At 44.1% G+C, this 25,115-nt stretch overlaps 1 protein-coding gene and 1 long non-coding RNA gene across 3 annotated transcripts in view; one reads left to right on the forward strand and one right to left on the reverse strand.

Moving 5' to 3' along the window:
- Positions 1–9,260, forward strand: part of LOC140592621 (uncharacterized) — a 64,632-nt gene extending 55,372 nt beyond the window's left edge. Inside the window, exons 2-4 of the long non-coding RNA XR_011992983.1 lie at positions 7,953–8,017; positions 8,491–8,591; positions 8,998–9,260. This is a non-coding gene — a long non-coding RNA (uncharacterized lncRNA). The remainder of the gene's footprint in view (positions 1–7,952; positions 8,018–8,490; positions 8,592–8,997) is intronic.
- A 3,279-nt stretch (positions 9,261–12,539) lies between these two features.
- Positions 12,540–23,491, reverse strand: usp5 (ubiquitin specific peptidase 5 (isopeptidase T)). 2 transcript variants are annotated; one of them, XM_023795630.2, is made up of 20 exons: positions 23,151–23,491; positions 22,675–22,803; positions 22,409–22,475; positions 22,127–22,254; positions 21,873–22,018; positions 20,374–20,558; positions 19,511–19,605; positions 19,159–19,352; positions 18,950–19,021; positions 16,736–16,826; positions 16,499–16,624; positions 16,270–16,423; positions 15,966–16,140; positions 15,768–15,856; positions 15,091–15,219; positions 14,366–14,509; positions 14,116–14,258; positions 13,589–13,739; positions 13,428–13,512; positions 12,540–13,189 (listed from the first exon to the last, which is right to left on the reverse strand). In XM_023795630.2, exons 1-20 carry the CDS (start codon positions 23,256–23,258, stop codon positions 13,096–13,098), a joined length of 2,505 nt encoding a protein of 834 aa, XP_023651398.1. In that variant the 5' UTR covers positions 23,259–23,491; the 3' UTR covers positions 12,540–13,095. The 2 variants fall into 2 exon arrangements, with proteins under 2 accessions (XP_023651398.1, XP_023651397.1); XM_023795629.2 differs by having other exon boundaries at positions 15,034–15,219.
- Positions 23,492–25,115: the final 1,624 nt, after the last annotated feature.

The following is a 25,115-nucleotide window of genomic DNA, read 5'->3' on the forward strand; positions in this document are numbered from 1 at the left end:
CAAGACTTCATTTCCTTTTTGTTTATAATATTGGACGTATGGTTAACATAGAAAAGCAAAGCACATCAGCATCAAGCCCCCGGGGAAGACCCAGGACACGCTGGAGAGACTATATGTCTCGGCTGGGCTGGGAACGCCTCGGGATTTCCCCAGAGGAGCTGGAGGAAGTGGCCGGAGAGAGGGAAGTCTGGGTTTCCATGCTGAGACAATCCTGTTGTGCAATGGTTTTTGAGTTTGTTAATGTTTTTCTCAGATTGAGCTCCCTGAGACTCCTGGCTGTCAAGAAATGTGACATGTGCCTCGTGAATGGGTTTATATTCTTATGTTCATGTGTGTCTTTAGTCTATTGGCTATTTTGATTTGTACCAGGCACGCTACCTGTATCCAACATCAGAAGCAGTATCACACACATTTTGCACATAAGCTGCTATCTTGTAGAGTGTTGGTTGTTGTGGATGGTTGGTTGTTCAAAAGTAACTGAATACACTTTTTGAAATGGTTTCCTTTGTTGAGTTTTATTACACAATACTTACTGATCTTTTTGAATCCTGCACCTGACAAATAACCCAAAGTATGAAAAAATGAAAACTAATACTAAAACTAATAAAAACTAAACTAAAACTAAGCATTTAGAAAAAATTAAAACTAACTAAAACTAGCAAACCTGCTCTAAAAACTAATTAAAACTAACTAAATTAGAGGGAAAAAAGGTCAAAACTAAATAAAACTAAACTATAATGAAAAATCCAAAACTAAATAATAAATAATAATAATACATTTTATTTATAAAGCGCTTTTCAAGACACTCAAAGACGCTTCACAACACATTAGAATAAAATAGCACACAATTTATAACATAAAAACAAACATTAAAAGCAATTTTAAACAGGTGAGTTTTGAGTTCTTTCTTAAAAGTAGGGAGATCAGAGCAGTCGCGGAGGGATTTGGGCAGTGAGTTCCAAAGGGTGGGGGCAGCGATGGAGAAGGCTCTGTCCCCCCAGGTTCGGAGCTTGGTCCTACAGGGCAGGGACAGGAGGTTCGAGCTGGATGAGCGTAGGGAGCGAGATGGAGTGTGGTGATGGAGCAGGTCTGTGAGGTAAGAAGGGGCCAGGTTGTGGAGTGCTTTGAATGTGATGAGAAGGATTTTGAAGTGGATGCGCTGAGGGACGGGGAGCCAGTGAAGCTTTTGGAGGACAGGGGTGATGTGTTCACGTGAGCGGGTTTGGGTAAGGAGCCGGGCAGCGGAATTCTGAATATACTGTAGTCTGTTGAGAGTTTTGGATGGTGAACCGTAGAGGATGCTATTGCAGTAATCGATTCTGGATGTGATGAAGGCGTGGATGAGAGTTTCAGCGGCAGAGAAGGTGAGTGATGGGCGGAGACGGGCTATGTTTTTAAGGTGAAAGAATGTAGTCCGGGTTATGTGCTTGACATGGGGTTCAAATGAAAGAGTGGGATCTAGGAGTACACCGAGGTTACGGATGAGTGGGGATAGAGAGAGTATGGTGTTATCAAAGTGCACAGTGAAATGTAGTGAGGATTTGGTGATGTTGTGTGGACCGATGATGATGAAGTCTGTTTTGTCGCTGTTTAGTTTGAGGAAATTATGATTCATCCAGTTTTTAATGTCTGTTAGACAGTGGGAGAGAGTGGAGTGGATGCTGGGGTTGATGGATGTTGTGGAGATGTAAAGTTGGATGTCGTCAGCGTAGCAATGAAAGCGGAGACCGTGACGACGAATGATATTGCCGAGGGGGAGGATGTAGAGAATGAAAAGGAGAGGACCAAGCACCGAACCCTGGGGAACCCCCTGCTGCACGGGGGCTATGGTAGATGAGCAATGATTGATGTGGATAAACTGTTGCCGATTTGTGAGATAGGACTGGAGCCAGAAGAGAGCAGAGCCGGTGATGTTCAGTAAATTTCTGAGGCGAGACAGGAGGATGGAGTGACTGATAGTGTCGAAGGCTGCAGTGAGGTCCAGGAGGATGAGGATGGAGAGGTGGCCAGAGTCAGAGGAGAGGAGAAGGTCATTAGTGATTTTGAGTAGAGCTGTTTCGGTGCTGTGTTTAGGACGGAATCCAGACTGGAATGGTTCATAGAGACTGTTGAAAGTAAGGTGGGTTTGGAGTTGGGCGGCAACTACACGTTCCAGGATTTTAGACAGAAAGGGGAGGTTGGATATGGGACGGAAATTAGCACAGTTGTCGGGGTCGAGGGTAGGTTTTTTGAGAATGGGGGTAATAGCAGCCAGCTTGAGAGACTGTGGAACAGAACCGGAGGAAAGGGAGGAGTTTATAATTTGGGTGATCAGTGGAGAGAGAACAGGAAGACAGGCTTTGATGAGAGGAGAGGGAATAGGGTCCAAGGAACATGTGGAAGTTTTAATGCCAGAAAAAAGTTTTGTCAGGTGAGCAGGGGAAATGGGTGTGAAATGAGAGAGCTGTTGATGGGGCGGAGGAGGATCAGGTGGAACAGCGTGGGAGGAGGAAAGGTCAATTGAACTGTAAACAGAATCTATTTTGGACTGAAAAAATTATTGAAATTGATTGCATTTGTCAGTGGTGAAGGAAGATGAGGTAGTATTGTTAGGCTTTAGGAGTGTGTTTATTATGGAAAAGAGAGCTTTAGGGTTATTGGAACCTGAGTAGATGAGGTTGGAGTAGTATTTGGACCGGGCAGAGTTTAATGTGTCTTTGTATTGCTGTATGTAGTCTGTGTAAATTTGGAGATGAACAGTTAAACAAGATTTCTTGTACAGTCTCTCAAGCTGGCGCTTACGAGCTCAGGAGTGTACCAGGGGGCAGTATAAGTGAAAGAGACGGTTTTAGTTTTGGTGGGGGCCAGTTCGTCAAGACAGTAGGAGAGGGTATTATTGTATTATACAGAAGTCACTGTACTCACACCCACTGAATAGCAAAAAAGACTTAGGGGCAGTGATAGCGTTCGATTTGAATTCCGCAAAAACACACATGTAAAATGGGAAAGAGCTGTCGTGCGATTGATTGCCAAAAACTAAGGCCCAATCCCAAACTATACCCTCGACACTCCGCCTTCATTTCGAGTCACACTCCCGCCGAGTCACCCTCACAACACGCCCTATACACTTAAACTGAAGGAAATTGTCACAAGAAAGATTTGAGACAGACTTGCCCTCGCAGCGCCTTTTTACAGTCTTCATTACCGGAAAGAGGAAATGCATTACCTAGTGATTTGACGAAATGGATCCATCAAGAAGCTGTATTGTATTTTCTTTAATGACATATCAGTTATTTTAAAAAAGTACATTTTATCTAATGCGAGAAGACGACGGCTACGTCGTCTTATTGCACTGAGCAATTTTAAGTATGTACATGTGTCATATTGACGATTGTACAATTTCTACCATAGCTAACTTAGTTTACACGCATAAAACATTACGCATTACTTCTGTACCAAATACCAGATCCAGATATGTAGAGGAAAAAACAGGCAAATATGAAACATAAATTGTTATTGCTGGTGTGATGTTGATCGAGTTTGCGTACGAATGTTTCTTCGCGTGGTTTCTAGTTTGAAAAGTACACAAAATCTCTCGTAATCGGATCACGATAAAATCTACCTGTACTGACCAGCTATAAATAACTGCTTTCCTAATTTTTTTCTGCAGCGATGAATTATAACATGTAACATAGACTTTCTATGTGTATTTCACTGTGCTGTTAGAATCCAATTATTAAATTATCGCGCTGTTCTGTTTCCTGTGCGCTAGGAATTATGGGATATGGAAGTGGTAGTGAAATCGCGCGAGCCACCATCGTTGCCGACTCGCTAAAGGAGGGCATAATCGACCACTCCCCCTTAGCCCTTGCTGCTTTGAGACACACTTCAACATGGCGACGGGTCTCGGGAACGCGCAAACGAAGGCGGAGTGGTGAGGCGGAGTGTGTAGGGACCGGTTTGGGATTGGGCCTATATAAGTAAGTATAGGACGTGGATCGGTCACGCATGGCCGATTCCCGATCCGTCAAATAGGTCTGGATCGGCGCCGATACCGATCCGAATATCGGTATCGGTGCATCTCTATTAATTTTGGTTGCGCTACAATTGATAGGAGCAAAGTTATTGCATTTTATTTAATAATAATGATTTTTTTTCCCCAAACTAAGTCCTGTAGAATGACCATGATGACACCCTAGATGTGTAGAGTGATTTTGGTGGTAGTACAGTTGATAGGAGCAAAGTTATTGAATGTTATTCCTAATATAAATTCTTTAGAAATAGACTTAGGTACATTTCACCAAACTAAGGGGTGTAGTATGACCATGATAACATTCCAAAAGGGGTGTAGTGATTTTGGTGGCTCTTCACTCTTTGGAAGCGAAGTTATTGACATTATCCGTTGTCGATTTGCACTTTGTAGACGGTCCCTTTGCACTTTGTAGACTCTCCTCAGACAGCGGACTGCTCATAGGGAGCAATGTTATCCGTATATCTGTAAATACATATTGTTTGGACGAAAATCCGGTTGTAGCTCATTGTCTACCTTACCACTGTTAAACAGACCCGTATATTGTGTTGTAAGAACGTTTTGTTTAAGATTTATTGAGCCGCGAAGTTCGAATCTGCCGGTCTTTGTCAGTCACGTGTCTGCACTGTCTGACACGCCCCCATTCGCCATTTTGAAGGTATTCGCGGACGCAAACACTAGGAAGAAAGGATAAGAAAAAGCAGAACGAGAAAATTCCTTACAGAGAAAAACTTACGAAGGACGCCAGGGATCAGTATTTGGCTAAATTGTCAACAATCAGCAATATAGATCCGTATGATCTCACATAAAAAAGTGGAATTCCGACGCGACATTGTTGCCTCTAACTTCATCTCTGGATATAACAAACTACCTTGTTTATGGTATCAGCGCTTACACATATGAATAGTTCAAGAACTATAAACCTCTTGAAGCCCACGGACATTTCATCAATGACTGGGTGTAGGATCTGTTCACATTTGCAGGACTGCGACAACACAATCGTCACTGCAAAGGTACGCTAACTTGTAATCAAGTTGCAAACAAATCTGTACAGCCTCGAACAAATTAGACTAAGGGGGGACATGGTCCAGGCATATTAGATTCTAACAGGTCTGGATGCAGCCAAATGGCTACTTCAAAAAATTTCTTATGTTCTTATGTTCAAGTTAAGTTATTAGTAATTATATGATGAAGTTAACTGTAATCATGTAGAGAGCCGTACAAATGCATAATAAATAATAATACATGGAATAATTTAACACCTCCTCTACCTGCCGTCCATATCCTTTTTTCCAAGTGGGAATCCGAAAAACTCTTATGTTGTGGTCCACCTTTCTGTGATTTAGTATGACAGCCTTTCACACAGCACGAGTATCCCATCTTTCGAAGGATAAAGGCGGATGCAAACGCTTGCTCTTGAGTTATATACCTGCAAAATGGCGATTTGACCCAGAATACACTGCGACTTTAGCGAGTGTGACATCAACTGTCAAAGACCGATATCGTTCCAACTTTACCGAACTATTGCAGTTGATCATTTAGCCGATGTACAGAATCTCTGGTTTAAGCTACTTCCAGGATTGGCGGGTAGGTGCCTCTCTACTGTATCTGAACGGCACCTGCCACTAGAGCTGCCACTAGAGCTGCCACTACCGGCAGGCACTGTTCCCGAACAGCTCCTGTCACTGTTTAGCGCCACTAGCGACAGTACAATCATTGCTTTCTCAAATATTATCTTAAAGAGATGTACAGTCAGCAACAATAATATAATTCGTAGTCATATAAAGATTAAACAAGTCCTCAATTTATTTCCGTATCCCAGTTTATCCTAGCCGATTCACAGAATCTCTGGTTTACTTCCATGAGCGGTTGGTAGGTGCCTCTCTACTGTATCTGAACGGCACCTGCCACTAGACCTGCCACTAGACCTGCCACGTGACCTGCCACTAGACCTGCCACTACCGGCAGGCACTGTTCCCGAACGGCTCCTGTCACTGTTTAGCGCCACTAGCGACAGCACAATCATTGCTTTTGATCATTTAGCCGATGTACAGAATCTCTGGTTTAGGCTACTTCCAGGAGTGGCGGGTAGGTGCCTCTCTACTGTATCTGAACGGCACCTGCCACTAGACCTGCCACTAGAGCTGCCACTACCGGCAGGCACTGTTCCCGAACAGCTCCTGTCACTGTTTAGCGCCACTAGCGACAGTACAATCATTGCTTTCTCAAATATTATCTTAGAGATGTACAGTCAGCAACAATAATATAATTCGTAGTCATACAAAGATTAAACAAGTCCTCAATTTATTTCCGTATTCCAGTTTATCGTAGCCGTGCACAGCATCTCGGGTTTACTTCCACGAGCGGCGGGGGCTGTCTCTGTACCCCGGCAGGACCTGTATTCGAACGGGACCTGCCACTGTTAAGCGCCACTAGCGACGGACAGAAGTGGCAGCTGCCACTAAGAACTGGCAGCTGCCGCTAAGAAGTGGCAGCTGCCGCTACCTGCCTTGACGGGTGCCTGTGACGTCACTTCCTCCTGCCAGCTGCCTTTTTGGGACTGAACCCTTACTGACGTTAGGCTGCTCCTAAAAGCAAACTCTGTTAGCATGAGTTCGCAGGTATAAAGCCCCATGCGGTCTCTACACTTAAGTTGAGCTATTTTATGCAGTTGAGCAAACGTCTTGGTGGAAAACTGATAGCAAAATGACCTAGTCCCCAAAATATTAAGTTTGCTGGATTTTGTTTCACTGCCTTAAAAAATTATTACAAATGAGCAGAGCAGTTTCATGCTACTGCAGGAACATGGTGTAATAGATATGCGGTTCCCAACCCTGGTCCTCAAGGACACCTGGCCTATTTGTTTTCTAATTATCCCTGCCCTACCCACTGCTGGTTACCTGGATCAGGTGTGTTCAGTCAATCAGAAGCTGGAAGATATCATTTCAGATAAGATTGGAGTGGGGGAGGGCAAATCAGTAGTGCGTTTGGTAGGGCAAGAAGTGCTGTTGTAACTGCTTAAATTGACTTTAAAGCGAGATGTTTAGTGAAAGATCTTTTAAATAAAGTAAAAAAAATTAATTTGTTAAAACCCAAGCAAATGGTAAATATTGTAGTAGCTATGAAATTCAGTCGATAGTAGCATACCAGTATGTTTTAATGATCCAGTAAGTTTTACTGTTCAATGTAGCCTTTTGAGATTTTTCAAAAAGTAAATTACCTGAAAGAGACTGTGAAATGTTGAGCAAAATGTAGGAAGAGCTCAAGAATAACATGGGCTGGCGTCTGTAAATGAATTTTAACATGGATGTTTTCAGTAACTACTTTAAAATAATTTTGTAATTTTAGATTTGCTAAACATGTCCTCTGAGTACCAGATGAAGTGGAGACGACGAAGGACAAAGGTTGATTCCTTAGTGGAATATGATAGCAGCTCTGATTGTGAGGGGTCAGTGGAGCCAGCCTTGGCGGGAGAGGGCAGTCCCCTCACGGAGGGATCAACACACGACGAAATACATCCTATGGTGGCCTGTAGTTCTTCTGTTAGCACAGCAGTGGTGTCAATTAGACATGAAGAAGAATACAATTATGATACTGATTCTACTGAAACTGAGTCTGAGCAGTTGGATGAGGCTTCACGTTCAATTGTTGAAACACCATCTCTTCACAAGGACTTGGCTAGTTGGGCTACTGCTACAAACCAGACCCACAAGGCATTAAATGAGCTTCTGGATGTGCTCAGACGTCATGGCCATAGACTTCCCAAAGACGCTAGAACTCTTCTTGAAACTCCACAAGGAGTGCCAGTTCAAAATAAATGCAATGGACAGTATATTTATTATGGTATTGAGTGTTATGTTCTTGAACACTTTTCAAAAGACACTGCCAGGGAAAGTTGAACTGTGCTTTAATATCATATTACAGATTGTGATGTCACATTTAGGTTCAGCAACTGTCCAGAGTTGGGGGATCTTCTCTCAGGGACTGTGTCAATAAAGTCATGAACAGGTATGTATTTTACCTTGCATTGTTTGTATTGCTGCATAATTCAGAAATAAAATGTATATGTAAATGTATATTCTGGCCAAAATAAGAAACCCAGCTTTGGGTATTATTATTTTTTTTATTATTACAGATTTAATCTTTGACACATTATATCTCCTCACATACATGCCTATTTTCTAGTTCAGAAGGTTTTAGATGTCTACTGACTTAGTCTGCCAGACTGAAAACCAAAAAATCAAAACATAATTTCAGTGTAAGCCATTAATGACTAATTAGTTGTCTCAAAAAATGTGGATATGGATAAGAACATAGTTCAGGGAACTTGTTACCTGACAGATGAGTGGTTGTTAAAGTGTATGATTTAACATTGCATGCAAGTAACATGCTGATAATATTACAACTACAATAATTGTAATATTGACCTTACATGTAAATTTTCCTGATGGTGAAGTAATCCTGAGTAATTTCTTTCACAGAATCATGTCGAATGCCTTAATGGCAAAATTCAACATGAGGGGTGGTGGCCAACTGCAAAAGAAGCCATTTAGAGATACAATCATATGCAATATAATTCAAGGTAATTTTGGCCTTATGACATGAAATTTTGTACTTTTTTTAAAAAATTTTTTATTGGTACCTATCTATTGAAGGAATATTGTCTTAAATACCACAGAAATGTCCTGTTTGCTTTCACACAGTTACACACCTACTTATGGAACTTGCTCAACCACAGTGGTTTTGAAGGGGGAGGGGACATGCTATTTTTTCATTCACCTAGCACACATTTAATGCAGAACATCTTTTATTAACCAAAGATTATTCAACAGAAAAATGTCGTGTAATGCATGTTGATTACTTTTTTCTAATGTTTCGTTAATGAAACTGATAATGTTGTTCCAAGATGTATTTTTAATGTCGTTGTAGGATCATAAAGACAATTTTGCCCTTTTGTAATTTTTTTTTTTTATATTCAATTCCCTCAGATAAAAAGATGGAGCGCAAATGCAACAGACTCCGAGATTGAGGCAGCAATGGCTGAACACCTAAAACATGCTCCAGGAAGAGCTGGGGGTGGGGGATATAGGAAATGAGCCCGTTGACAGAAATAATTCATGTGTGTGTTCATGTTCTTGTTCTTTTCATTCTTGTTTAATGTTTAATTGTTACTATTTACAGTTCTACTGTATATTTAGCCTTTGTTTAAAAATGTTGTATACTTTTTATATTTGTATGTGTGTATGTATGTATGTGTTTATATATAATGCACACAAATATTTAAATATATTATATATATTTATTTGTATATTTATATGTATATATATGTTATATAAATATATCTTTTTTACTTATTTAATACAAATAAGAAATGTTTTGTAATGTAAACGTCGATTAAACGTTGTATAGACGTTGAGGTCTGACTGGACTGATTTTGGACGTTTTTTGAACCATTTATATTCTGATGTGCATTTCACAATAAGGACGTTTATATTCAGGCTAATAAGTACACTGACATAACGCAGAAACACATCTTAAAAAACATCCAGACGACGACACATTAGACGTCCAGAAAAGACGTCGAATACACGGCAAGTTGACGTCAAAGACGTCCGTTCAACTTTCATTTCGGAACTATTTTTCAACCATGACGGGACGTGTCGGAGGGACGTCATTTCAACGGTCATCAAACGTCCAAATGTTTGCTGGGATGTCATCTCACATTATACACTCACCTAAAGGATTATTAGGAACACCTGTTCAATTTCTCATTAATGCAATTATCTAATCAACCAATCACATGGCAGTTGCTTCAATGCATTTAGGGGTGTGGTCCTGGTCAAGACAATCTCCTGAACTCCAAACTGAATGTCAGAATGGGAAAGAAAGGTGATTTAAGCAATTTTGAGCGTGGCATGGTTGTTGGTGCCAGACGGGCCGGTCTGAGTATTTCACAATCTGCTCAGTTACTGGGATTTTCACGCACAACCATTTCTAGGGTTTACAAAGAATGGTGTGCAAAGGGAAAAACATCCAGTATGCGGCAGTCCTGTGGGCGAAAATGCCTTGTTGATGCTAGAGGTCAGAGGAGAATGGGCCGACTGATTCAAGCTGATAGAAGAGCAACTTTGACTGAAATAACCACTCGTTACAACCGAGGTATGCACCAAAGCATTTGTGAAACCACAAAACGCACAACCTTGAGGCGGATGGGCTACAACAGCAGAAGACCCCACCGGGTACCACTCATCTCCACTACAAATAGGAAAAAGAGGCTACAATTTGCACGAGCTCACCAAAATTGGACAGTTGAAGACTGGAAAAATGTTGCCTGGTCTGATGAGTCTCGATTTCTGTTGAGACATTCAAATGGTAGAGTCAGAATTTGGCGTAAACAGAACGAGAACATGGATCCATCATGCCTTGTTACCACTGTGCAGGCTGCTGGTGGTGGTGTAATGGTGTGGGGGATGTTTTCTTGGCACACTTTAGGCTCCTTAGTGCCAATTGGGCATCGTTTAAATGCCATGGCCTACCTGAGCATTGTTTCTGACCATGTCCATCCCTTTATGACCACCATGTACCCATCCTCTGATGGGTACTTCCAGCAGGATAATGCACCATGTCACAAAGCTCGAATCATTTCAAATTGGTTTCTTGAACATGACAATGAGTTCACTGTACTAAAATGGCCCCCACAGTCACCAGATATCAACCCAATAGAGCATCTTTGGGATGTGGTGGAACGGGAGCTTCGTGCCCTGGATGTGCGTCCCACAAATCTCCATCAACTGCAAGATGCTATCCTATCAATATGGGACAACATTTCTAAAGAATGCTTTCAGCACCTTGTTGAATCAATGCCACGTAGAATTAAGGCAGTTCTGAAGGCGAAAGGGGGTCAAACACCGTATTAGTATGGTGTTCCTAATAATCCTTTAGGTGAGTGTATTTTACATTATCTGATTGATTTTTTTGTTAATTTGTAAGGTGTACCAAAATGACATGATTTTGTTTGAGTTAGCGGGATAATGAGTCTTGTATATACGTATATTAAAAAATGGAAGCTTGTAGTCAGTGCTGTGAGTAAAAGCAAGACGAGAAAGCAGAGAATAAAAACCATCTTCTCTGAAGTAAAGCTCTGCGTGATACTTTCATAATATGGAGAACAGAGCTGAGATTGCTACATAATCAATATAATAAAGCCTATAAAATCACGTCTTAGCATTCCAATTAATTCCAAAATAATTACAGTAAAATCCCGTTATAGTGGACTCGCTTATAACGGAATATCGTCTATTATTGACGAGGTCCGCTGGTCCCGGCCGTGCGCCTTTACGAACATGCAGAAAAAGCATCGGATATAGCGAACTCGCATATAAAGGAATTTCGCTTATAATGGACAGACAATTTCGTCTCCAGGGCTGCTTTTAGATGTGGTTCTGTTCGGCTATAACGGACATGCAGTTCCGCCTACAAGGCGAGTGGCGTGCCGGTAATATCCAGCGCAGATACGTACGTAGTCGGGATTATTAATAGTCACGTATCTGGTTAGGTAAAGTTGGATTACTACATGTACAATATAATAATCTATACCACAAGTGTGTCTGCTGGGGTGTGGCATGAGTAAATGGTGTCGTGTAGTTGTGTTCTGGGCATACAGCAACTCTGGATATAACGGACTGTTTTGCCAGGTCCCTTGAAGTCCGTTATAACGGTATTTTACTGTAAAATAAAAGCGTACGCTTTTACAAAGGTCAAACATGAAATGCAATGACTGAAATTGAAAGAAAATCTGTTAAAATAATACGAACAGGAATATATTTTTATATTTTTCACAGTCTACTTTGAAAGTCTATAAGTGAAAAGCAAAGACAAGATACGTTTATTTGTGCAGAACATTTCACACGGATGTGCCTGAAAGTATTTTACGGAGATCAAATAATATTATACAATAACAATGACACGGGAACTCAACGCAGCTGGTTCCCAGTTGGCTATGGGAATCGAACCAGCAACTTTCGCATTATAAGGCGACAGCATAAACCACTGTACCACCGTGCCAAGCACTTGCAACATTTACGTAACTTGTGCATTTAATCTGTCTGTAATGCATTGCCAAGCCAACTCTCTGGCTGTGTTTATGGGCACAGTACTGCCTTTTTTAACGATTACATCTTTGTGTTTTTCATACAGCTCCATCAGCAGCGTTTGTTCTGCGGCGGAAAGAAACACCGATCTCATTTTAAACACTTTCCGACTCATTTGGTCGATCTATCGTTCATCCATTAATTTGGGCTTCTTAAATATCACGGGTGTGCGCACTAAGTGAGACTATGCAAGTCTGCCTTGAATAAGCCTCGATTAGTTAAAGCTGAACTGCGTTCGTGGAACGACATGAGGCTAAGTTTAGAGATGGAGCTAATTTGAGTCTCACTTTTTCGCGTAAGTCTGGCTTTATTTAGCTACTTTCATGGAATACCCCCCAGGTTGAAGCAGAAATACCCAGTTTACCAAAAGCACGACCATATCACAGGCAGAAACACGCAGCTTTATTTATCATCATAGCAGAAGATACTTTATTTTCACAAAATCTCACCCCATTAATCGATTCAACCTCACACCTCCACGGCAGAAGAACCGCCAGTTTGGTTCCATTTCACTTTCCCCATTTTAAATATTCAGCCCTCTTCTGTTCGACGTTGTCAGGCTTATTCTGTCTGCGCCTGGTTAAAACGTTTGTAAACCAAGGGGAGGGCAGGAAGCTGCTTGGGCGGAGGAAGCTGTAACGTCACAGAAGCCACGAGCCAATGGGGACAAAGGGGGCGGGAAGTCACGTCCAATCAGAGGGCGACATCAGTGTGGACCAAGTGCTTCTAATTTGTGGAGAACACTGAAGCTCCCCTCGAAAACAATGCATGGGTCACTCACTTTGGGATATATGTGTGTCTGTGTGCAGACCCAACCCCCCCCCCCCCCCCAATCTGCCCATTCGTGTCAATACAGAAGCGTTTGCATGGGTGTCCCATGGCGTGTGAATGACCCATCCCCCCCTCCCCTCCCCTCCCCCACACCCTATGCGCCTGTCACTCAACCACTCTCCTGTAGAAGTACAAGTAGCCGAGGTCCTTAGGGGGCTTCTCAGAGGCACACACTTTCTGATCATTAAAAATGACCCACCTGCGGGATGGGAGAGACAGGCAGGAAGTCATTATACCACACATCACCCTGTAAACAAATATAAGCAGATAACCGCAATGCCTGCACAGTAGGAAAGCCTGACTGAAACACTGGCACCAGCTCTGTCAGCGCATGAGCCGTGTGACTGAATCATGTCAGTTGGTCAATTCATAAGCATTTCAAACTGCAACGATAGCAGTTCAACCAGGAAGCTATCCACAAGAGAAACAGGACTTACTGCTGGTCTTTCTTGATGTGGCAGACGTAGTGCCCACACATTGTGCTTGTGCCCATGTGACTGATGAAGGCGAACAGCTCATACTCTGGGGGGGGGGGGGAGAGCTCATTAAGCACAGGCATGTCCCCCCACAGCCCAGCACTGAGGAGCGCCTCACTCACTTCCAGGCCCATCCCGCACACGGGGTCCCGGTGGGGGCTCCCTGTTGCCTTCGCTCTCGCCAGCTGAACGCCCCCCCTCGGACACCTCCATGGACTCCAGGTCGTCCAGGTGGGAGAAGATCCAGTCGACAGCCCTCTCCAGAACGTTGCTCTGAGGGATGTGTCACAGAAATGCGGCAGAAGCGTGGAAAGGGAGCAGGGATATTTTCAGAAAGTCAGAAACACTACCGCAAGAAACACAACCAATTTCAGACAAAATGCTAGCAGCAATATTAAATTATACTTTTTCGGTAACTTATTATTAAGCATTGTGTGTTTAATAACAACCAAACCAATGTCAGCTTATTTGTCATTTGGGCCATTGCTAAAGGATCCTTTACTCCCTGAGATGCATAAGCGCCCCCATGTGGCAGAACAGTATAAAATATTTTTGAAAGTTTCAACACAGTACAATGGTGCAGTGACCTCTTTTGCCCATAGACATTAGGGCCTGAAAGAATGAATTACAGTTACACACTGCAACTGACCGTGGCTCGCAGCGCACGAGTGGCCTGATCTCGGCTGAAACCCATGGAAACGATGGTTGCTAGGTGCTCCTCAGATACTGCTTCTGTGGGTGTGGTCCCAGGGGTTGAGCTACAGCTTGGTAGTACCAGGGGTGCAGAGAAGTCTACAGGCAGTTAGGAACCGAAGGTAAGGCAGAGGGTCTGTGTCAATTTAAACAACAGCACAATAGCTGCATTATATTAATACAGTCTCCACAGGTACCCAACAAACCTGCATCATCCATGTGGCCCATGACCCAGTTCATTGCAGCATCGATCCCGGTATTCCCAGTGTAGTAAACGGCCTTCCTGCATGCCTCTAGCGGGAAGCCCATCTCACAAAGCTGCGAGACTGTGGAGTCATCCAGGACTGGGGCTGTAATTGCACAGCAATGCATGAAGAACGAATCGGACTACGCCAGGACGACTGCGAAGAACTGACAGCAAGACTAAACACCACAAACCCAGAGACTGATGGTCTGGATGCTACACTAAGAGTCGCTGAACCTCAGTTCTGCAGGGGTGCAGAATTCAAATTAGATCGTTAGCGCCACCTGGAGGTCAGAATATTATAACAGCTCGTTACCTCTCACTTTCAATGCACTACTTTGTATGAATTTTAACATACAAGTAGGAACACAGCAGAAATTTACAGACCCACTTGAGAAGACTCAGTAAGCCTTTAACTCCTAAAACATGACAGAACCGTGACACAGAGGGAACCCATACAGCCTCTGCATACAAAACATCCCAAGCACTGGAAAACCACTGGACGACGGCAAGCAAGGAAAACGGCGATGGGAGGAGAAACAAAAAGGGGGACGGCGGAGCCAACATAGAGGATGGGGTCAGAGAGGGGCAGGGCCAGGGAGAGAGGGGGGAAAAGACAGACAGACTGACACAGCAGTGGGGAGTAGAGTGAGTCGTCTTCCTCGTTGCCGTGGGAACCCAGGATACCTTTGACCTCCACGTCAGGGGTCACAAGAGGGGGCGGAGCCACCTCTGGGAGCAGCTCCTCGCCTGGCTGCTGGCCGGTCCCACGGAGGGCACTCAGGTCCAGCGTGTCAGGCATGTCGATGCTCACGTCTGAAAGGACAGGGAGGTACAGATAGCTGCCTACTGCTGCCACAACCCAAGGACCCAAATTCAACTGCATGCCCTAAAACCAGCAACACTTTAACCCCCAGAAAAGCACATATCCCCACTGGCATCTGTGATCTTTGATACAGGCATGATATTCAATACAGTTCTAAATGATATTTAAATAAACTCCCATTACAAAAAGTCACTGGAAACGACAAATCTCGATAAGCTTTAAGCAGGCTTTTAACACCTTGTAATGGTTTTTGCTTGTTGATCTCAAATAACCATAAAAATTATATAAATTCAGAAGACATGTAGCTTTCATGGTAACTAGTATAACTATCCAACAAAGACAAAAAAACAAGTACAGCTAAATGAATGGGTAATTCTGGTGTCAAAGTTGGCAAATGCCCCCAGAAGACACAACGTACAAGCACACGATCCTTATTACAGATGGCAAGAAGTGTTTGATATTATATCTGCATGACACACATGCTAACCCGGACATGCGGAGGCTGGGGGAGACCGGAATGTGCCGCGGCCCAACTTACCCAGTTTCTTAGGAACCCAATCCAGGCCGAAAGTAAACTTCTTGATCTGAATCACCAGATGGTCAGGAAAGGAGGCAAAGCGGGTGGTCCTACAGGGAGGGGGGTATACACTGGTCACTCCTCTGACAGCCGGTATCACCCCAGCCCCAGTTTCTGGTTGCATGTGACCGGGGAGCACCGCGTGTCAGCGAGCCGTACTTGCTGGCGGTGGTCTTGGCCTGGACCGCAGAGCTCCAAAAGTCAGTCAGGGTCTCAGGTTCACTCAGGGCCGCCAGACAGGCAGAGAAGGGGATGCAGGCTCGGGGCATGGGGGGTGGAGGAGCGCCAGCTGCCTCAGCCTCCTCACGCCGGTGCTCCGCCTCTTGCAGTTCCTCTGCTCAACAGATAGCGGGTGCAGTGATGCACAGGATCATGACCAAAACTTAACTACAACAGATTACAATTAGCCTAGGCATTGGAGATGAGCTCCGGGGCTCCTTTCCCAGCTCTTCAGCATCCTCACCCGTGTTGGTGGCCTGGTCCATGGGCACCGGCACCTGCACAATGTAATCCACCCTCTGTGTGTACTTAGCCTTGAGCGACTGCTGGCACACGATGCGCTCCTCTACCAGGAAGCGGAAGGCCTCCGACGGGTTCTGCCCCGAGCGGCAGTTCCTCTGAGAGGGGAGCGACAATTAGGGCTGGAAACCGCTGGAATCTGAGCCTATGGGCCCCAAGCGGACGGCAGCTACCTCCACCATGTTAATGAAGTGCAGTAAGTACTCCTGGGCATCTTGCTGCCGATTGGTGGAGAACTCAGGGTGTCCGCGCCCAATCAGAGCTTTGAACATGCGTGGCGCTATGCCAACTTGGTCTCCCTGGAAGCAACAGGATCATCTAATTAATCAATTAATTAAACGTCTGATTGAATGATTAGAAAAAACACACAACTGGTTCATTAATTTAGCAAAAGAATTCCTGGATCATACTCTGGGTTCAGGGGTCAAGCTGGGGTCATCTCCAGGGTCAGGTGCAGGCTTGGAGTATTCTCCTGACAACAAGCCATAGCCCAGTTTGGCACTGCAGACACGAGGGTATATTTGGATATGTGAGAGGTGCAAGAACAGGACCCCTGCAGAGACGTGCAACCAGCTGCACGCAACGAGAACCCCAATAATATATCTGACAGATCCTGCTGAAGACAGCCTCCGATTCAATACAATGAAAGCATTTTCATGCACAATGACAAGACAGAACTCAACCCAGCATGCAGGGAACGGAGGGACCCGAGCCAGAGATGTTCACGAGTCACAAAATTAGAGTCTGAGTCAAGTCTCAAGTCTCCATCGTGGTTTCAATTTGACATAACTATTTATCAAAAATGTAACATTATTTTTTTTTCTATTAGTAACTGATGTGGCTAAATGGGAATCACCACTTGAACAGTTCAAAAACTGCTAATGTAGATTTTGAACAGTTACAAACATAGCCGAAAGAGGGTCCAAACTTGGCAACAACAATCAACTATGTACGTACACACACACACACACACACACACACACACCCCCACACCACAGGTTTGTAATTATATCTTTGTGGGGACTCTCCATTCATTTCTATGGGGAAGACTAATCCCAACATGACGACTTTAACCTCTACCCAGCCCTAACCTTAACCATATGTAACCAAAAACAATACAGTGGTACCTCAGAACTTGAATTGAATCCGTTCAGAACTCCGGATCGAATCCTAAAAAGTTCGAGTTGTGATCGAATTTTCCCCATAAGAAATAATGGAAAACCAATTAATTGGTTCCCGGCCCCAAAAAATTACACCTAAATGATTTTTTTTAGCACTTAAACACAAAATGAACCGGATAAAACAAAAAGAGCATACTGTACTAAACACATCTAAGCCCCGATCGTCTGCTCCTTCCATGTGCCACGCCCCCTCATTAACTCCGTGTGGAATTCCCATGTGATCGGCTGTTTCTGGTTGTTGTCATTTAAATACACAGTCCTCTGTATTTAGTCCACGTTTCAGTTTGTTTCCCTAGTCCAGTCATTGTATTGTCCGTCTGCGTTTTGCCTGCCTTACCTGTAATTAAACCCCGGATTCCCCGATACCCTGATGTCTGCGCCTTTGTCTCCGTTCCATCCCGCTCGGCACGACAATATTATTATAATTAAATGTATTTATGGTTTGTTATTAATATTAAAATAAGAAATCTTTATTTTTAAATGTATTTTTTTCTATAATAATGATTACTGTTAGTCTATCATTTTCTACATTTATTTTTACTGTCTAAATATATGTATTCAGCTAGTATAAACATGCGCGATGCTATCACAGCGAATGCGAGGCTGAGACTGAAGCGTTACCCTTTGTTTCTGCTGAGACACGTGCTGCGTGACTCATTTCCCCGCACGAACAAGTTCTTAGGTCGGCATTCACGATTTGACTCGAACTGGTTGGTTCAACTTTTAAGAAATTCGAGTTCTAATGAGTTCGAGAACTGAGGTACCACTGTACAAGACTTATGGTATTTTTAGTTTTTGTTAAATTGAATTTCCCCGTATGGGGACTGAAATAAGTGGTTTTTATAACATTGTGGGGGCCAAATGTCCCCAAAATGTAAAGCATACTTGGACCATACACACGCACACACACGACTGAAACCTTTCCCGATATGATTAACAAAAAGCTTCCTGTGTATGAGGCAGCCAGACCAAACCATGCCAGACTCCGCCCTCAACTACATTAAAATGATGTGATTGGTTAATGAATGAGTATGACCAAGACCCCATTTGTCGTGCCGCTGAAATAAATGCATGTTAAAGTAAATCGCGATTTTCATTTTTACACATGAATACAATGAATAAAATTGATTTGTCTCTCAGATCGTGTGTTTGCACAAGTAAATAAATGATCATGACCACAAACTCCATGTTAAAATTAATGTGTAGGTTATATATAATTTACGGTAAAGGTTAAGCAATGCCTATTTCTAAGAGGTGCCTTATAATGTGAAATAACACTCGGAATAACAATCAAAATAACCCACACTTTGTCAGATCGGGTCCACAATTTGAACTAGCGGCAAAATAGAAAAAGCATGTTAGAGATTGTTGACACCGCCTGACGTCACGCTTCTCCACTCCAGTTCCTGTGAGAAGCACATGGATTCGACCGGAGACACTCACACTTGTGTTTTGAAGTCCTGGGTGGGGTCAGCTGGCGCATCGTCAAAGATCTTCTCAATGTTGGAGACGTACCTGAGACCCAGAGACAGATCAGGATCATCTCGCAGGGTGGCGTTTAGAGGGACAATGTGAGCTCTCCAGGAAGTGCAGAGGCGGCCTCCGACCACAAGGGGGCAGTGCGAGGAGGCCGGGACTGACGGGGTACTGACTTGCGCTGGAAATCCGGGACAGTGAAGAGCACTTGCATGACGGAGTTGAGGTAGCAGCTGTTTCCCAAGTTCTTCATGCCTGTGAGGCCGGGACCTGACAGAGGCCGAAGTGTGGCCCCTGACTCCTGAATCACCTCCCACTCTCCCACACGCTGGTTCACCGCGATCTCCAGCTCCGTCATTGTGCGCTCCGTCTGCACAAGTGAGGAGAGACTGTCACTTCCCCCAAGACCCAAGGAACATAGGGTCAAGTTGTGGTCATGTGACCCTGGCGACCACGTGACCATTTCTTTACAGCAAATCACAGCGTAACCACAATGCGCGGTCGATCTGTTGGGCACGACCCCCACACCTTTTCCATGGTCATCATGTCGATCCCAAAGTGGGCGAGGTGCTCCGGAAGCTTGGCGTCCAGCACCATGTCATCCTCGTCATAGGAGTACACATCTGTGGAGGAATGGATACCACGGCTGACGGCTATTACCCGTAACAAACAGCAGCCCCTAATCTCAGGAGGAATCCGTTAGTGCCCCAGGAGTGCTGTAAGCCAGCCAAAGCCCGCCAAACATTGGTTTGCTGCCAGAACTCAAATATTCCCAACATATGAACCTGACAGGTGACTCATCTGATCCAGCATGTGTTTACACAGTGGGAGAAAAGTCATGTGACAAGGGGGGCGGGGGGGACGCGCAAAAGTAATAGTGTCAGCATTACATCTTGGATATACACAACACAAATATTAACACTAAAAAGTTATTATCAGATTTACTGCCACATTATCTACAGAACAGGATGACTACATTACAGCTTGTTTTTCTGCCCAACAGCCTGGTCGAATATGTACAATGCCTAACTAAAAACCAACAGAAAGACACCATTATTCGCATGATTATTCGCTGTCTTCATCTCGGAGACAGATCACTCAGGTCCATCCACTGAGGCATAATGCACAGCGAAAAGCTGGCATGAATGCTGAATTACGCTCAGATAAAAATGGTCACCTGGCAGCTATTTTAAAGGACATTTGTAATAACAGGAATAAATATGCAGCTGGCTTGTTTTCAGCTCAGTGCCGTGATGAATGCACGTTTCAGCCGCTTATTATGGTATGAGAATCGGCACCATGGAAACGTTGTGACATCAGTGCTTCATGTGACTCTCTCCCATGCCAACACTACGGTGCCAATCCTGGCTAACAGCCCCCATTGCCCTCACCCGCCCCATCCGGGGTGATGGTGCCCAGCTTCACCGCCAGCGGGTAGCCCGTCTGCTGGTAGTGTAGCAGGGCATGGTTGTTGCCCCCGGAACCATCGAAGTACCGCCGGCCGCACAGCACCTTCCCGTCCGTCAGGTTCATCCACAGGTTCTCCTGGAGATCGCACACCTCACACTTCCACCCACTGAGGGGGAGATGGAGGACATGTGACAGGAGGCAGCCAATCAGACGCGGCAGAGCGGAGAAGGTCTGCCCTACTGTCAACTACATGTCAGGGAATGGATGTCGAGCCAAAAAAAAAAACAAAACATAAATAACCCTGACAAGGAAACAGGAGGGAAAAGGAGGCTCCATGTGAAATCATCAAATTACATTTAGGATTAGGGTGCCATGCTAGCAGTTCCCTAGGTTTGGACTGAATCTGATTCTTCGATTCTAGACTGTCCCCACGATGCATTACTCTGTTCATCACATGGCATTACAAACCCCACATGTGCTTTTTATGTCCTTGAATAAAGCTGGTAGATTAAAAAGCAAAAGAAGTTCTACTTCTAGCCTATGATAGGAGGCTGCAGGCACAGGGCTGGGTGCACCCAGAATGCGATGCCAGGCCATCACAGGGCGCGTACACACACACTCACACGCGCGTAAACACACACACACACACGCGCAAACACACACGCGTACACACACACACACACACGCGTACACACACACACACACACGCGTACACACACACACACACGCGTACACACACACACACACGCGTACACACACACACACTCTTAAGGGGTGGCTGATGCACGTAAGCACATGTTTTTGGACTGCGTAACAAATCTGTGGGAGTTCCCGGAGGAGATCCACATTAAAGCGAAGGTAACATGCAAATCCCAAATAAACAGCTGGACTGGGAACCAAACCCGCAGCCCTGGAGGCGGGAGACCACAATGCTATCCAGTGAGCCACAGCGTAAAAGCAGCATAATTACGTCTAAAGTGTAGGTAATACCCGCTGTATTTTCTTCCATAAGCAGTATCAGCTATATGCTATTACCATTCACACTAATTAAAATAAAGAGAATAGTAGCTACTGATTGCTTTGCATATTTGTTCCAAATTCCCAACACAATATCTCTTAACTTGCCTTTAAAAGGGCTGCACAGGCCAACATCCAAACTGCTAAACTGCACATGCAGAGCTGGAGTGTAAATCTAAGCCACGACCCTGGATGTGTGAGGCGACAGCACTGCTCACTAAAGCAGCATGTCACCTGCCTGGGTAAGTACTACAGTGCCCATAATGCCCTGGGCACGGTGACGACACACGTCCCCATCTGCACTTCACAAAGTGATCACAGTTCACCATGGTACATTAAAATCAAGCAAAAACTATAGCACATAAATAGATTAATAATTCAGGACTGCACAGGTAAGGCGGACATTAACATTTATGCTGTTACCTATGGAGAGGCAGGGGACCCACGATGGACAGAGGCTCACCTGGGAGGGATTTTGATCCCGTTGTCTAGCTGCTTCAGGTCTGCAGCGTGTTTGGACTCCTGACGGACCTCGCCATCCCACTGCTGCACCTGCAGAGTGTGGGACACTGAGTCGGCAGCCATCAAACCAGCCATAGACAGGGACACCTGGGGGAGGGGAGAGACAGGCATTAAGCACCATCGGTGGATCGATCTCGGAGCTGCAGGGAACAGCCGTCGACAACCCCCCCTAGAGGGGACCTGACGGAGCCTCACCCGCTCTCTCACTACATCAGGCATGGTCGCCAGGTCCTCTGATGTCACTTCCAGCCGGTCCGGGAGGATGACAACCTTCACCTCCTCCTCATAATGCTCTTGCTCCACGTCGAAACCGCCCTCAATTCCTGAGAGAGAGAGAGAAAGACAGAGAGAGTTAAGAAAGGTACTGTCCCACAGGGTAACTGACAAGCCTTCAAGCCTTTCATACACTTCAAGCAGTGTATTAAAGCCTTACTAGGTAAACAGCACAGAGTACAAACAATTCACTTCCAGTCCTACCTATAGCCAGTCGAGTGGGCTTCTTCTTAGGGGGGTCCCCGGACCCAGAGCCATTGTCATCCTCCTTCTGAGTAACACAATCATTGCAACTTCAATAAATCAAAATCAATGCCCATTCGCAAACAATACAATTACCAGGAACGTGGAATATATTGATCGACAAACTCAAACACTGGGAAATCGTATTTCTTATTTGAAGCCACATGCAATTTCTGTACCTAAAGCAACCACACGCAGGTCTTAAGATGCCGCTCCGCATGACTTACCTGTGTCTTTCGGGTACGGCTGATGTGCAGGTAGGCTCTCTGGCCGGTCTTTTTGTAGTGTCTATCCACGTACTGGGATCCAAATCCCAGGAAGGTGTTCATGCACACGTAGAGCCCCCCCTCGCTTTCCTAAGACGGGCAAAAATAAAATGAAGTGATCACGGTGTGGGCCAATCTGCAGGTGCACCGACAGACAACAAAGATGGCAAAACAAGATAATAATAATAACAACAAACCATCCATAAAAGGCCAAAGAGAAGATCCCGAATTGGTGCCGGAGACTTTAGTCACAAAGAAAGTGATCGGTAAGTTGGCGATCGGTACAAATGAACCGAAAGGGAAATTAAGAAGTAGAGACGGAGAAAAGAATGAAAGAGGCGCAAAGGGAGAGAATGACAGAATGTATGGACGGACGGAACCAGACGAGGAAGCACAGAGAAACTACGGAGACAGATCGGCAGGTGGGATGAGCTCACCGGAGTAGCGAAAGACAAGGCGCACTCGTCTTTGTGGACGCGATCCCCGGGCCTGGGAACCCGAATCGTGGACAGGACCGACATCAAAACCTCGCTCGCCTCCGCCATCTCTCACTGCCTCTATTTCTGCCTTCTGGTCGTACACTGGTGTCTCGCTTTCGCACTGTGCGCCTCCTTGGTTTTTACCTAAAGCCGGCTCTGTAATTCGTCCTCCGTTAGATCTTCCCTACAGCCCGTCTTTCTCACTGAGAATCTCCCTCACTGTTTCTCAGCCTGGTCCAGCGAGTTTCAGTCGGTGCAAGGCCGGACGTGCTTAAGACTCACCACACACACATTGGATGGTAGCCACTGGTCGTATTACAGAGAATATAAACGCCATTCGACGCACACATTGGACGAGAATTGTTAGTGTACTACAAGTATAGAATCCACACTAATAAAAATAAACTTTAACTTAACCCTAGAAAAATTATACGAAGGTATGTTACAGGTTTTTATATGCTCTGTTTTTGTAGACCAATACAATTATGTACGACTGTAACTTGTATAGTTATAAATGATAACACATCATATAGTTTCAAAAAACAATTACACTACTTTAACTTTAACAGACATATCACATAAGTTGAAGAATGAGAATGGCAGCAGTCATATTTAAATATATATATTTAATAAAAAATTTAACTTATATGTAATGGCGCATTTACCATAGCATCTACGGTAAGGTCATAGAACTCCATGATGAGAAGGCGGAATTTGGATTTGTCTTTCGGTAAAACTCAATATCGCGACCTTGTGAAGTGGAGTACTAATTACAGCTGCAGCAATAATCCCCGTTACTTAAGTAACTAAACTATGTTACCTTTGGATTTGTCTAACAATTCCCTTTATAAGTATACAAGTTTTATGTTGACATTTTGCAAAAATCATATCTTGATGTATTCCTTCTGGAAGTCACCATTTCAGGACTGGTACCATTTCACATCACTTTTGCTAAGAAGCGACACCACACTCCTACTTACCTCATGGAATGGGTTAGCCCTGCTGAATATCTTTCGGTTAATCCATGATGACAAAGTAAAATAACGGCAAGAATAAAGACTAACAAAAACAGAATATAACAAATCACCATCTGAGCACAAATATAGTTAAGTAATAATTGTTTTATTTCTCAAGTTGTCTTTGCAGTAAAACATTTACAACAGATAAACTGTGGTGATGTCACCTAAAATAATTTACTTCATCACAATAAACTTGTTTCAATACATTTCCTAAAATGACTTGCCCATTTCTTTTCCAGCTGTAAACTTTAAATGTTATTCACAAGGTATTTATACATAGAGAACTCATCAGTCTAACAATAAATGCCAATTTATCAAATATAATATTCATAAAGCATGCATTATATGCATAAGAATATGCATTCAAAAACATATTGATTTCAGTGGCAGAAGCTGTAGGTTCCAATGGTTGTTTTTGCTTTTAAGACAAGCAAACCATCCCTTCATCCATCCATCTGCCAACCACTGGCCAAAGACACTAGGAGCACATCCCAAGCAGAACAGGGCACTGGGCTCTAATCTCTAATCTCAACATGACGACCTTAACCCATACCCAGTTCTAACCTTAACCATATGAAACCAAACACAATATAAGACTTATGGCATTTTTACTTTTTTGATTGCAGTCACAAATCTTTGTGGAGACCCAAAAAACAGACTGCACAATGTCAAAATAACAGGTTTTTATTACATATTACATTTGGTTCCCATCAATGTAATATAAACCTAATCTACGCACAAACACACAAACACACACACACGCACACACACATATGCGTTTGTCTTCTCTGTGGGGACTCTCCATTCAGTTCTATGGGAAAATCCGTAATCCCAACAATGACAACCTTAACCCCTACCAGCCCTGATCTTAACCATAAGTTACACCATTAGTGTGTGTGAGTGT

The sequence above is a fragment of the Paramormyrops kingsleyae genome, chromosome 9 (genome assembly GCF_048594095.1).
Source record: "Paramormyrops kingsleyae isolate MSU_618 chromosome 9, PKINGS_0.4, whole genome shotgun sequence".
Taxonomy (NCBI): Eukaryota; Metazoa; Chordata; class Actinopteri; order Osteoglossiformes; family Mormyridae; genus Paramormyrops; species Paramormyrops kingsleyae.